General features: G+C 37.1%; 1 protein-coding gene across 1 annotated transcript; it reads right to left on the bottom strand.

The window, feature by feature from the left end:
- Nucleotides 1–1,496: 1,496 nt before the first annotated feature.
- LOC129261218 (G2/mitotic-specific cyclin-A-like) lies at nucleotides 1,497–12,824 on the bottom strand. Its single transcript, XM_064099099.1, has 8 exons — nucleotides 12,183–12,824; nucleotides 10,778–11,093; nucleotides 9,062–9,198; nucleotides 8,579–8,802; nucleotides 7,757–7,961; nucleotides 6,624–6,734; nucleotides 5,844–5,977; nucleotides 1,497–5,174 (listed from the first exon to the last, which is right to left on the bottom strand). Exons 1-8 carry the CDS (start codon nucleotides 12,384–12,386, stop codon nucleotides 5,123–5,125), a joined length of 1,383 nt encoding a protein of 460 aa, XP_063955169.1. The 5' UTR covers nucleotides 12,387–12,824; the 3' UTR covers nucleotides 1,497–5,122.
- Nucleotides 12,825–13,653: the final 829 nt, after the last annotated feature.

Raw genomic sequence — 13,653 nt, 5'->3', positions numbered from 1 at the left:
AAATTTCATCAATATCTGATGACAAATAACGAAGTTAATGAGTTCTAAAGTTTAACAATATTTTGTGAAAACAGATATATGTGCATCATCATGAATCTTCATTTGGTGGGCTGATGATGTCACATCCCCACTTTCCCTTTTCTTTAAATGCTATAAATGAAATCATAATTGTTTCATTTTTTCATACATGTGTGAATGATATGTTTCCCTTATAATGGATTAAGTTGCAACAATCAATACTCTAATGCACTAAATCAGTTGTCAATCCACTTTTTTTTTAAGTTCTTATAATTTTTTTTTAAATAAACCTATGAAATACAAAAAAACAAGTGGGGATGTGACATCATCAGTTTGCTCATTGAATATTCATGAAGACATTTCTTAAACTGTTCCACCAGAATAATGCAATCTTTGAAATGTCAGATTTTGATCAAATTTTCAGTGTTTTTATTTTCTTTCTGTTCAAATCATTATTTTCAGCCTTGAGTACCTCTTAAAAATTTCTTATCGATAATACTCTGCCTGAGGGGACTGGCACTCTCATATGAAGGATCTCGAGAAGGGACAAAAGGGAAAAAAAAACAAAAAACAGCAAGTGGAATAGAAATTGCAATTCAGGCAAGGCAGTCTATTTCATATTTTAACAAATTGTCAGATATTGAAATATTGAATCCTCTTTTTGGTTGATTTTTGGGGTCTTTTTTCTGTTTATGAAAAAAGGGTAACATCACATTCTACAAAATCATATTTTCAGTTTATATCCTCTCCGTTGTGATTTAGGATAACAATCTAACAGTTAATTAGAATAGTAAACATGAGCAAGACTTGAAAAGATCTGTTTGGCGTCAAAGGAGAACTCTTGCTGAAAATAATATGTAATTTAAATAGGAGAAAATTCAGAGCAAAATGCTGGAAATTTCATCAAAATCTGAAAATAGCGAAGCTGTTAATTCTAAAGTTTTATCAATATTTTGAGATCATGATTTATACACACGCCATCATGAATATGCAATGTGTGGGCTGAGTGGCAGATCCAAGGTGGGAGGGGCACATCCCACCTGTGCCCCCCCCCACTTGAGAGCCATAATCAAAATTTTTAATTTAAATATGCAATTTTTACACAAGTGTGCCCCCCTTTTGAAAGTCACAGCATATTTTTTTATTGGAATATATTGTTCAAACCAAAGTTAGGACTTTTTTTGCTTGTCAAATTTTCCTTGGGAAAATGTGCCCCCCCTTGGAAAATTCTGGATCCACCCCTTGTAGAAAAAATAAGTTGCAACAATAATCTTAACAGATACAGCAGTTGTCAATCCACTTTGTTTATATTCTCGGACAAAATTTGAAGATAATTTTTCATAAAATACACAAAAAAGGGGATTCATGCATGGGATTTTCTTTGTAAAACAGAGTCACGAAGTGGAATACACTGGATTTACATTACAGACATAACAAAACAAACGTGACATAAATAAATTGCAACAGAAGACTAGATATTGAGGAATGATGTTTTAATAAGTGTTTCTCTTTTTTTTATTCATTCATTAAAAGACATGGTATGATATGCAAATGAATTGTAATATGCAACATGAAGTCATGATCATTGAAATTTTGAGATGCAACTTCTTACAAGCCAGTGAAGCCACCATAACTGTTTTGAAAGCCTGATCTTAGATTATCTTACTACATTTATTTTCAATTTGTTATTTTTTTTTTCTTTGTTACCTTAAAATTCACACATAAAATTCAGGTTTCAAGTATGCAAATCAATTACGGCTTTTAAAAACACATACATCACAAATCATTTAAAATGTTAAAAATGCATTTTTCTTAATATCTGTTAGAAAATCACATTTTGTTTCCAAACCACAATTGTTTTGAAAGCTGTTCGTTATTCTTTAAGATTTGGCGTAATTTGTCATCCGTATGAATTTAATGGAAGGGGTACATACCACCAAAATGTTTCAGTACTGTTCAATAACAATCTTAAAAAAATCATGTGATGCATGTACTCTTGTATGATTTGAATTTGATGCATCATTTAATACATCCCATCACTTGCATATGTAGCAAAATTGAATTCTAGCTTCGATTTTTAGTTTAAAAATGTCACAGAAAAACACTTTTTGCTCAAAACGTATTGTTTCAATTTCTAAATTGTATATGTATATACTATAAAAGTTCAAATGTTTGTAAAAATCCCCTTTCTTTCATGATGGCAGTGATTTTCTTAAAACGAAAAATCACAACCCTTGTCATTTAAGAATGTTAAACATGTTAGAATATGTACAACTGTACATCCAAGAAAGTGACGTATATAGAACACAATACCTTTCTATTTTTTTTTCAGATATATACAATTATTTACAAATAAAATTTGTTCAATCGGTTGCACCATTTTTTCAAATACTGGAACCACCATCATCCTCACTTTCTCAAATGTTCAGCTATATACATGTTCCTCTTTGAACATGAATAAATTTATGATTTAAAAGGTGCTATTCAATTTGTTGTTGCTGTAATTTGGTTCATAGCATATTTTTCAGTCCCCTACTGAATATTAATTAAAGCTATAAATAGCTGAGCAGCAATGATAAATATTCTGTTTCTTTCAGGCTGATGAATCAGAATGAATTTTAAAAATTTACATGTCTAATTTCTTTTTTTAACTCCGCAGGCTATTTAAAAAACGAGCCTGTATCAATAATTCAAAAGCACCAACAATACTTAAACAGCGTTGCAAAGCACAACTGCTTTATAGTAAATCTAACCATCTTCTTGCTCCATAGGTTTTAAAAGAGCTTAGTCTGGACCTTCAGTTTTCTAAAGGGTCGGTTCCACTACATGTACCATGATCTGAAACCCTGATCCATCAGCAGATCAGTGGAGGTTGGGATAGGATCTGTTGATATTGGAAGGAGCATAGCAAAAGCATTGTGAGGAGTTAAAAAGGTTTGTTTTCTCCTGATCCTGCCAGATATGCAGGTTTGCTAAATCAAAGCAAGATCGACAGAGTGGAATGGCCCCTTAAGGTATTTGAATAATACATCACATCTATTAAATCAAAATGTCATTAAGAACTGTCACCTCAATAAAAACAAGTGATAAACTCTGCTACGTTGCAAGTCAAGCGAGTTGGCTGGACAATGTGAACACTTACCGTAAAGCCCCTAATTTACAAAGGTTTTTGAATGGGTGGACCCTTTCTTCAATTAAGCATGCTTAAATACCATAATGCATAAAATCTATATAAACCATGGGTGTACTAAAAAGCATTTAAATCCTTATTGGTGGGTAACATGAGCGACTTCTCCCCCATCTATGGTTCTTTTCCTCTGCAAGAGAAATTACACTTGAGTCAAAACTTTGAAAACAGTCGCAAGTAATAAAATTTCCATCTTGAAACGAGGTTGTCCTCATTTTCCTTTCTTTTCAAAGTATAAAAAAACTTTTTGCTGTTGATTTATAAAAGAATATGATTTTATACATCATGTTACTGTTATTGTGACCTTACATAATACACAAATTTGGTACTTTCATATATGATAGGGTGTGGGAAATAAAAAGTAATCCTTGACAAAGTCAAATTATACAAACATGTCGTAGGAAGATAGGGAGCTTCAAAAAGTATGACTGAAAGAATAGAGGAAAGCAGATACAGATAGAATTTACGTTTCGATTGCTTCGTCCTTCCAGTCATGTTTTTGTATAAAGATAAAGCCTCCCTTCATTTTGTAAAATAAATCCAGTTCATGAAAAAATATGTACATAGCAATTTAGCATTGAACCCCCCTCCTTTAAATAGAGAATTTCAGGGTAAATTTAAATAAAATGAAAGATATTGAATTTTCTCCAATCTAAAATGTGAACATGTAGACCAAATTGGTGGGACATAGATCAAATAAAAACAAAAATGTGTACTATTGTTGATTGTTTATCTTGCTTGTTAATGGTAGCACTAATGATTCAAATCGAGAGGCAAATTATTATCTGAAATATTCCCCCTCCCAATACTACATCCTTCCACCCTTGAAATCTTAATAAAAGACTGACAGCACAATATCCTTTTTAATACCAATACAGTCCTAGGAACCATTTTGAAAAAGGGATTCTCTTTATAGTTATCATGGCCCATCTTACAGATAGTTGCGAAAAGATTCAAATTAAACTCACAACAGAGTACCGAAGTATGACGTCACATTTTGTTGTTTGAATTTCAATGTTTTTTTAGACAATAACTCTGCAGCAGGGCATGGTGAAAATCCTCCACAACCCAAATTTGATAGGAATTGGTCCATGGGGCTCCAAGATACGACCCCATGAATACATTGATTTCAATGGGGCTAATTATGTATTCATGAGGTCACATCTTGGGGCCCCATGGACCGATTCCCACCAAATTTGGTGGAGGCATTTTGTCATGCTCAACCACAATATGGTATCATAAAAGGTGAAATACAAAAAAAAACTTGATGACGTCACACTTCATTGCTATATTGATCTAAACCTTTGTAGCGAAAATTGCAATCAATCATAACTCTTTGTAAGATTACCATTACCATTACACAAAATTTTAAAAACATTTAAAATCCCACAAGTTTCAGTAATAATTGCTGATCATTTTAAAAATATTATACTTAAAATAAATTTGGAATGATCACAAAATAATTAGGAATTTATCAGTTTTTTTTTCTTTATATGATGGTAATTTTGATTGATTGATTTTTCCTTTTTGAAATAAACAGATAAAAAGTTATGTCATAGGGGATAGATTGCACACACAACTTTGGGTTAAAGGTTAAAAAGGTGCGTAACAATTAAACTTTGGAAATCACACCTGTATTAAAAATATAAAATGTTGATCACATCCGATAGCTTAGAGGATTTCAAATGCAGAACGACTGGATAGACAGGTCAATGAACATGGTCACTGTAACCAATCACAGGATTTTCTCAAAGGACCCAACTAGTACTGTCCTCTTCATTGGACTGTTCCTTTGACGCTAAGGAATCCTTTTCAAAGGGAGTCTGGTCCCCGAGACATGACAGATAATGTCCAAACGATCTCATCTCGATATATCTTCCGTTTGTCCCTTTTCCAGGGCACACTGCGAGTCCATTATCATAGAGTGGGGAGAGTAGTGGGTACTGGTGTCGCAGAAACTCCGCTGTACCTGATGTTCAATAATATAAAGTAAGAAATAACAGAATTACCAAGTCAATCCTGCTAAGACGGAATTACATTGTGGCTTTCCCCTAAAGACGCCATATTTCATCGACAGAAAACTTGTCTTTTCCTCTCCCATTAACAGTTTAATCGTGTGTTTTATTCAGGGTAATCCAAATATCCATTCTTTTTTTAATTTCATTTCAATTATTGTTTCTGTGTATATTTATTTTTCTTGAAGAGCTACGAGCACCGAATGGTGGACCCATGCACAATATAAGTAGCCACCATTATTATAATGGTGGAGACAAAATTACATGGCGGTCTGAGGCAACTTAGCCCCTGAAATGCTAAAAGGAACCCTGGAATATTATAAAGGGCCCTGAGAAATCCCCATTCATTGCTACACATGTGTATTTAAGCTTATTCAATTCTGCCAAGTTAGGCCGTATGTTGAGAAAGGTAGCCCCATCCCCAAGTCTCAACCCAAACAAGTTTTTGTCTGCCCTTGACGATGGACATTAGGGCTATGGAATTCGCCAAGTTACTTGTACATGTACTTGCAGATAATGGACATGGAAAAATTGAAAAACATGGACGAGGTTTGTCTTTATAAACCAAGGTAATACCTAAACCATTGCATAGAGAATCCCAACCAACAGGCCAAGAAACTCACTTTTGTGACTTGTATTTTTCCCTGACGGCTTGCTGATCCATGGTTGGTGCCTTGATGAATAGCTGATGAAGGTCTTGTAGACAGGGATAGATGTCAGCAAGCTGGTAATCAGTGTAGTGTGCCATCGTTGCGGTCTGATGAAGAAAGAAGATGAATTCAATCATTTTAATCGAGATAATGAAAAGACCTCAACCATAAATAAATAAAAAATATTAGAGTATTTCATCAAAGAGGAACTCAGGAAAAATTTGACTTCTGTAAGGTACACTTGTTTTGCAAAATACATGGGGCTGGTTTCACAGAAAGTGTTGCATAAATTTAAAAGCAAAATCACTCCAACTAAAATTTATTTGAATAGATGAATATCGAAAAATGCTGAAAATCTGAAAGTTGGATGTAAAATTGGACAGTTGTGATATTTCAATGTTCACTTGATTTCATGATTCCAGAACTGCCAACCTCACTTTACCAAGAATCATGTTAATTAAAGAAAGGAAATCCTCTTATTTGTTGTGTACTTTCCTACATAGTACCTTAAGGATGGCAAATTTTGCATATTTTTCATTGTCTGGACACAAAGACTAACTGGAATCACCCTTTGCCTTTCTTGGGAGCTCAAAAGAAATATGAGGTCAGTTGCAGAACGAGTTGCGATTAAACAATGAAACGCAAATTTATTTTCAACCAATGGAATGCAAGTATCAGGGACTTGCAATTGATTTTATGAATTGCGTTTAAACTCGGCCTTTTCTGCAATGGGCCCCCGCAGACAATACATACCCATCCTTCATTGTTGACTGTGTGGTTGGCAAGGCAAACAGCTGAAGCAGCGATCATTGACGGGACATACTTGATGAAGTCATACTCTTGCAAAGTCAACTCGGCAAGGTACTGTCATGGAAGTAAAAGAAATAAATACCATTCAATTATAAAGAAGCAAGGAATTCAATTCTAATACTCTACCCCCTGAAAAACACCCCAAACGTACATGTTGTGTAAAGGCATTTAAGTCATTAACAGATCTTTTCATGATGGTGATCACATCATTTTTGTACTGCTTGCAAATCATTTTTTCTCCTTTCAAAGATTGCAACAGACTTTTCTTCACTTTCAAGCCAGGATTGGTAACCCAGCGAAACTCTTTCATTACCGCAAGAGAAACATCGGTCACCATTCCGCCAAGTCCAGTTTGTTTCTAACTTACGAGCGATTTTAAAAACTATTGACCTTTATATCTCGTGAACTAATGGAAATCTGGGGGAAATCATTTAGCACAAGATAGGGTCACCAATTATTTGGAAAGTCTACACACAACTTACAAACCACTTTATGAAACACCCATCAGATTCACAATGATTGCCTATTCCAAATTTTGAAAGGCATAACATTTTCAAGATGCCTGCTGCTCTAAAGTATTTCATCCCGCCAAGTTGTCAAAGAAATATTTCACAAGGGCCAGAGGGCTGATTGAAGCTATTATTAAGAACTGTTGGTATACAGCAAGCCACGAAAGTTGCTCAATCATGATCACATTTATAGTTTTTTAGTAAGATGTCTGAGATTTATAGCATCATATCCCAAACTTGAATAAGATGAGAAAATCTGACCTTTCTTAAAATGCTGGGCTCACATTTTGGGGTTTCATATTACCAGTGATTTGTAAGGCCACCCCCCTCCCCTCACCACCACACAATAAATTAGGTATCTTGCAAAGGACAGACAAAATTAATGCAAAAAATATCTGGGGTGACTTTTTTAACACACCAGCCAAAAATTTGGTACATTTAGTACATTTTACATTGGATCCCATGGCAACTTGGGAGTTTCACGGACCATTTCTAGTTTTCCAAGGCTCTCAAGGAAATTCCAGGGGCCTTTCAGGGAATTCTGGGGGCCTGGCTAAGCATGGATACCTGTGTGAGATGTTCTGTCTTTGAGTTGGCCTGCGCTGCCTTGAGAAATCTTGGCAAGAAGCAGTTGATTGTCGGTGCAGCGAGATCGAACGATAAGACCTTGAGGATCAGATGCTCCATACGCAGGACCTGCTTGATGGAGTAGGTGTCATCGGTGATGTAGACAAACTCCTTCACATCTGGAGGGTAGATCTCTTCGTATTTACTGAAAGAGATGGATTGTACACAACTTCTGTCAATTTGGGTCCCATCCAAATAAATGTCTGCATGATGACTATTGAATTGCATTCTTACTTTTTTTATTATCGGGTGTTTAATACACTTCCATGTGTGGGTGACTTATCACAAAACACTCTTAATCGACACTAGGTGCTGTCACAATTTGTTGGCTTATGAAAGGTAAATGTTTCCATTCTATGCCACTGACTGCCCCCCCCCCCCCCCCCGGTTATCCACTTACATTAACATGTATAATGCCAAGATAATTGAATCTCAGACTAAAGTACAGTAAAGTCTGCATAAGCCGACCTTCGTTTCCGTACATGTAAGTCAAATAATAAACCAACTCGAATTACTTTTTCAGACCAGAATATGGAAAACGTATTAACCCCCCCCCCCCAAGTCAAACATATTGTTGTGTAATGTAGTCCTAAGACTTCGGCAGGGCCAGCTGTACAGGGCTACTTTTTGTACAATGAGCAATTATGCACCCCTATATATTTCCTCTGCTGGGTGATTGTGTAAAGGGAAAGACAACAGAAGGCAACTCATCTTGAAAAACAGGAAGGATTTAACAACCCCACACAATAATTTGTGACTTACGATGCTACAAACATGCTTGCAGTGCCAACGAGTTGGAGCTTCGCCCTCAGTACGCTCATCTGCGATAGGAACCTATCGATGAACGCTGTGGCTAGGTAAAGAGTCTGGTTGTGAAGACGGTATTCTTCGGATACCTCGACCAACCAGTCGACCAGAATACATCGCATGTTGTTCGTGATGTCCGGTTGTTTCCTCATATATCCATGCTTTGGTCTGTGCTTCAGCTGCGAGTACAGATAAATGAAAATGTGAAAAATTATACAGCAGTGGAACTAGTTTGGCAACCGGGTAATTCACAACTGTCTAGGGATAACTAAAGTACTTTCTTCACTACTACTCTAAGGCATGAGAAAAGCACATTAAAAGAAAAATACAATAGTATTGTTGGCTGATTTCATCATTCAAGATATGGGACTTTCTCTTTGCATTTGATCTGTGCTTTCCCTTGCCAGCTTGCCATTGCCATACCCCTAACCGACTTACCTCTGCCGTCTTCAAGTACTGATAGATCTCTTCTGAATACTCCGGTTCTCCCAAGGATAAGTCACGTTCAGCTACCAGTGTCTGAGGCGATATGCACTTTGCGTCCAGGGATGTATCCAGAAGCATGGGTGAATACTCTATAATGGGAAGATTATAGACAATTTATCAAATTAAGAGAATCGAAGAAGCAGAGTTAAAATCTCCATGTAGAAATCTCAATCATGATAGGATTGGCAGGTTTTACAGCTATTATGGTACGTGTATTCCTTTAAAAAATATCCATTCAGAAAAAAAAGTGCAAAACAGTCCAACCACATGAAAAAAAAAAAAGTTTCTGTATTGGTCCATTTTAAATCCCTGTTTCTGTTCTTACAATTTGTTTTGCAATTTCAAGTTCAGTGCTTGCCTTTTGGGTGTCGGCGGTGTGTAGGTTTTACTTTTACATTACATTGTAAAATTGGTCTTGGGCTGTCAATTATTTGAAATAGATCAATTTTGTAAACTCAATTTAGTTTGCCCAGATATTTAATTTAACAAAAAATCTAATCACCTGTTTGGATATAAGTTTTTTTTTTTTTTTTTTTTGGGGGGGGGGGGGGTTTGGGCAGCACATCTTTATGTCTCGGATACCTGAAACAAGCTCATTTGTTTTTCTTTTTTTTTGAAATCATGATCGTCTCCCCTCCACATGACATTACACTCACTCCTAGTACCAATGAGGTCCAACATTACATGTATGGACCTCATAGGCGACATCAGTAGTATTTTTGGTTAGAAATCTCTGAGAACAGGATATTTAAACATTATATCACAAGTACAAGCTATAATTCCTTTCTCTTATTTAAATTATAATTTTATAGTGTAAATGCATCGTTAGCAACAACAAAAAATGAAAGAAATGAAGGGGAACTTACATTTTCACGGCTTTTTCCTGATTTTCTGGGCAGCTGCTCTTCTCTTCTGACTCGCGATCGAAGCTGATATGAAGATCACGTGATTCGCGTTCTCGTCAGCTGATCGGTTGGTTATTCTTTTCGTCAGACGTTAATAATATATATTTTATAATGCTAGCATTCATCGCTAATTTAGGTGAAAGAGATTGAAGTTAAACAGCGCCAGGTCGGAATCATAATTATTTTGGAAGAGTGTATTTATACACTCGATCTCATACCTGACGTAGACGGCGCTATTCAACAAATGCACAATCTTCAATATAAAAAATAAAACAGAAAGAACGCCTTGAACACAGGCCAAAATGCCTAACGATTTCTCCGCGGCATTAACAACTATCGTAAAGGGCGCTCCATTTATCAATAAAGATGGACGCTAAGCTGTCTATGGCGACAAAATTTGCCGCAAATATTTACGAAGAATTGTGAGAAATGGTCTGGAAATGCAACAAAAGAACCGGTGAGTACCGATTAAACATTATTAAATTTGTAAATAAATTATACATACCTTGTAGATTTAGTTTTTAAGGTGATATTAGTGCTTAGTTCTAAGCTAGGGAGGCCCAAACGCGCGTGAGTGGAGTCCCAGTTTATTAGCACGGGTAAGTATTGGGGTGTCGCCTAGAGTGATTACACTAGAAGTATCACTAAAGCAAGGTGATTAATACCCCCGCGTATGCCGCTACCATGGCAATGCAGTTTCTAATCTTACATGTAGGCCCGAAAAGCACATCAAATCACTCAGTGTCACTTTTGCCCGCCTTACCTGACGATGTCTCTTCAATGAGACTGACATTGTTATCGTCTACATCAGGACCTGAACTTCTAAGAGGAATTCTTTGGGCTTGAGGGGGTACTGGGAGTGACAGAGCAGTGTCCAACAGTAGATGTTCGTTTTCTTTGTCTGTGCTCTTGCAGGACGTTGACGTCGTTGGAGGTTGGACGTACGACGATGTTGTGTCCACATGAATGGAAAAGGCTGGTGCTGAAGCGGCAGACGGAATGCCGAATGATTTGCCCTGTTGTAACCTTGAGTGTGCATTCTCATCTTGAAACACAGGGAATGAGTTCTCCCCAGAAACCTGAATGAATTTACCATAAATAAAAAATTATTTTTAAGTCTATTGATTCTAATCTACATGTATGCATTTGACATGTCTGAAAATGGAACATGCTGGATGGGGGGGGGGGGGGGGGGAGGGGTGTTGAAATCACTGAAATTCCAATCAGCTTTATATAGATCTGCATTTGTTTGATTTTCATCAATGCCAGCACAAGCAGAAACAGTAAATCCTCACCAAACTTCCTAATTATCTGACAATTCCTAAGCTGGCCCCTTCAGTTCTGCTATTGAAGTAAAATTTGCACCAAAATTTCTCACACAGCTAGACCTATGTCAAATACAGGTCTCTACTATAAACATCCCATCGAAATTTTCAAAGACTAGATTAAATCTAGACCAAAAGCTTCGGTCTCTGTAGTGTTATATGGGTTGTTCCGCTGAACTCCGTTGGCTCTACTCACCAATTACAGAGACCGAAATTTTAACTCGATCTGTACAGGGACTCAATGGCCATATGTTTATGAATAAAGTTCGGATAAACCCATATACTAATACTAACCTCGCAATACGGTACGTGTGAGTGGGATAAACCAGGGAAGTGGGAGTTGCCTGGCAGCCGCAGTAAGTCGCCGTTTTTCCCAAAACGGCCAAAGTTTTAAGTTTATTTTTTCCCGTTTTGGTGCATTTCAGGCCAAAACGGAATAATATTCTTATTTTGGTCCATTTTTAAATAAATTTTTATGAAATAAAGAAAAAAAATTGATAAGCCCGTCGGGGGGATTTTGCATTGTTAACCCCCTAATGGCGGCTGCACGATTGCAAGCCGTCTGTGTACGAGGAGAAATAAAAAATAAAAAAAATGTTAATAATAATAAACTCCTCGAAACATACGGCTGCCAGCCGTCTAGATTAAATCTTACTTTACATCATGCTTTAAAATTAAATTTCTTGAACTTGTCACAACTTTTTTTTCTTAGAGTTATACTTATACGTTTGATCACATTTTAATTTTTCTACTTCTAGTTCTACACATGTCACATGTTTAAGAGTAAGACTGGCTCAGTAGGCATGGTAGGAAATGCCTGGCCCAAGTCCATGGCATGCTTACCCTAAATTGTTTGGCAGCTCGAGCAGGTTGTACTCTTGTCGATGAAATGTTCGTTATTGTGCCCAATGCCGCCCTTTTGCATGCCTGGGGTCCGTTTCTGCTTGCAATGTCATCTCGCTTTGTTTTCCTTCCTCCAAACTGCTGCCCTCCTTGTGCCATGTTTGTCATGATGTCACTGTTTGAACTACCGATTGAGAAAGCCATAGTTTTCAGTGTCTAAATTCACAGGTCATAGAAAATCTAAAGCAAGCTGGAACGTCTTGGCCTGGTTTTTTGTCTCTCTCAAGCAGTTGCAGCAAGCCACTGTCAGTGACCGATGATGTCGTTGGCTTTCACCCCGTGTGCCAAAGCTGGCTTGTCTACTGCACTCCCGCTGAAATTAACGTGCAGTTATGCGAAACAACGGTTTCACGATGACGATGCAGTCCGTAAATTACTAAATACCTTCTTTCCAATCGAATGAGAGCCAATTAAAAATACCAAGGGTGTGGTCGAACACCCTTGAATGAAGTGCTATGCCAGGAATCTTCCAAGAATTCCAATTGATTAGGTAAAAAGGTAAAAACAGACATGTATTTCAATGGCAATATCCAGCATACAGACATATTACACGCATTCTTTACATTTGAATTACCCCGCTGAGCTGCCGCCCTAATAAATATGCATGAGCGCTAGTTTTGGATCGTACCAATTTTTGCGTAGGGTATTCAATGGCTTATCTGATATGTCAAAATATTGATTCATGGTAAAGATAGCATAAAAAAGTATTAATCGAGATGAGAAGAATCTAAAACAATATTCCATTATATTATTTTAATTATAAAAATATGAATTTTATTCAAATTTAATTTCTTATTTAAACTTTTTATTTCATTCCACCAAATGAAAATGCAAGTGCCTACTTCTGCGGCACTACAACTTGGCGTTTTGTTTTCCCTCGCGCCCAGCTGTTTCTGGTATCAGGGGCGCCTGCTGCTAGCTTGGTGTACGCACCCGCTTTCATTCATTGGCATGGGCGCGGCATATGAGATCGCATTGGGAGGGGGAGGCCAGGCCTGGGGAAGAGGAAGGGGGGGGGGGGACGATATACCCCTCTCATTTTGCTGAAAAAATGCTTAAAATGGCCCAATCAGGCGCGGTTCTAGACTTCTTTTTTTTTTTTTTGGGGGGGGGGGGTGGGGGCTTGAGAAATGTTAATGGTTTATTCAATACAATGAAAATGGCCTATTGTGGGTAGCAAGCAGCTATAGTCCCCCCTATATGAAAATATTTATCTATTATGCGAGGGAACGTAGCGACCGAGCAAAAAAAATCACACTTACAAAATGCATCTCTAAAATGCATCATGGGTGTTATAGGCCTGAAGATGAGGGCATTTAAGATTAGGGGGGGGGGCTGGACTGGTTATCAGGCCATGGGTTTGTGCAGTTACTCTCTCCAGTCGTTTTTAGAGCGATATTCTCAAAATTTA

Source organism: Lytechinus pictus, chromosome 5, assembly GCF_037042905.1.
Source record: "Lytechinus pictus isolate F3 Inbred chromosome 5, Lp3.0, whole genome shotgun sequence".
Classification (NCBI taxonomy): Eukaryota; Metazoa; Echinodermata; class Echinoidea; order Temnopleuroida; family Toxopneustidae; genus Lytechinus; species Lytechinus pictus.
The sequence above is the reverse complement of the archived record's forward strand: the minus strand, read 5'-3'. Positions and strand labels throughout refer to the sequence as shown.

What these genes read in the sequence shown, in the direction of transcription:
- LOC129261218 (XM_064099099.1), bottom strand. Translation starts at nt 12,386, where the DNA reads ATGGCTTTCTCAATCGGTAGTTCAAACAGTGACATCATGACAAACATG. An exon ending in GCAAGCATGTTTGTAGCATC is followed by an intron (nt 7,962 to 8,578) that starts GTAAGTCACAAA and finishes CATCTCTTTCAG; the next exon opens with TAAATACGAAGAGATCTACC. An exon ending in GAAAAATACAAGTCACAAAA is followed by an intron (nt 5,175 to 5,843) that starts GTGAGTTTCTTG and finishes ATTGAACATCAG; the next exon opens with GTACAGCGGAGTTTCTGCGA.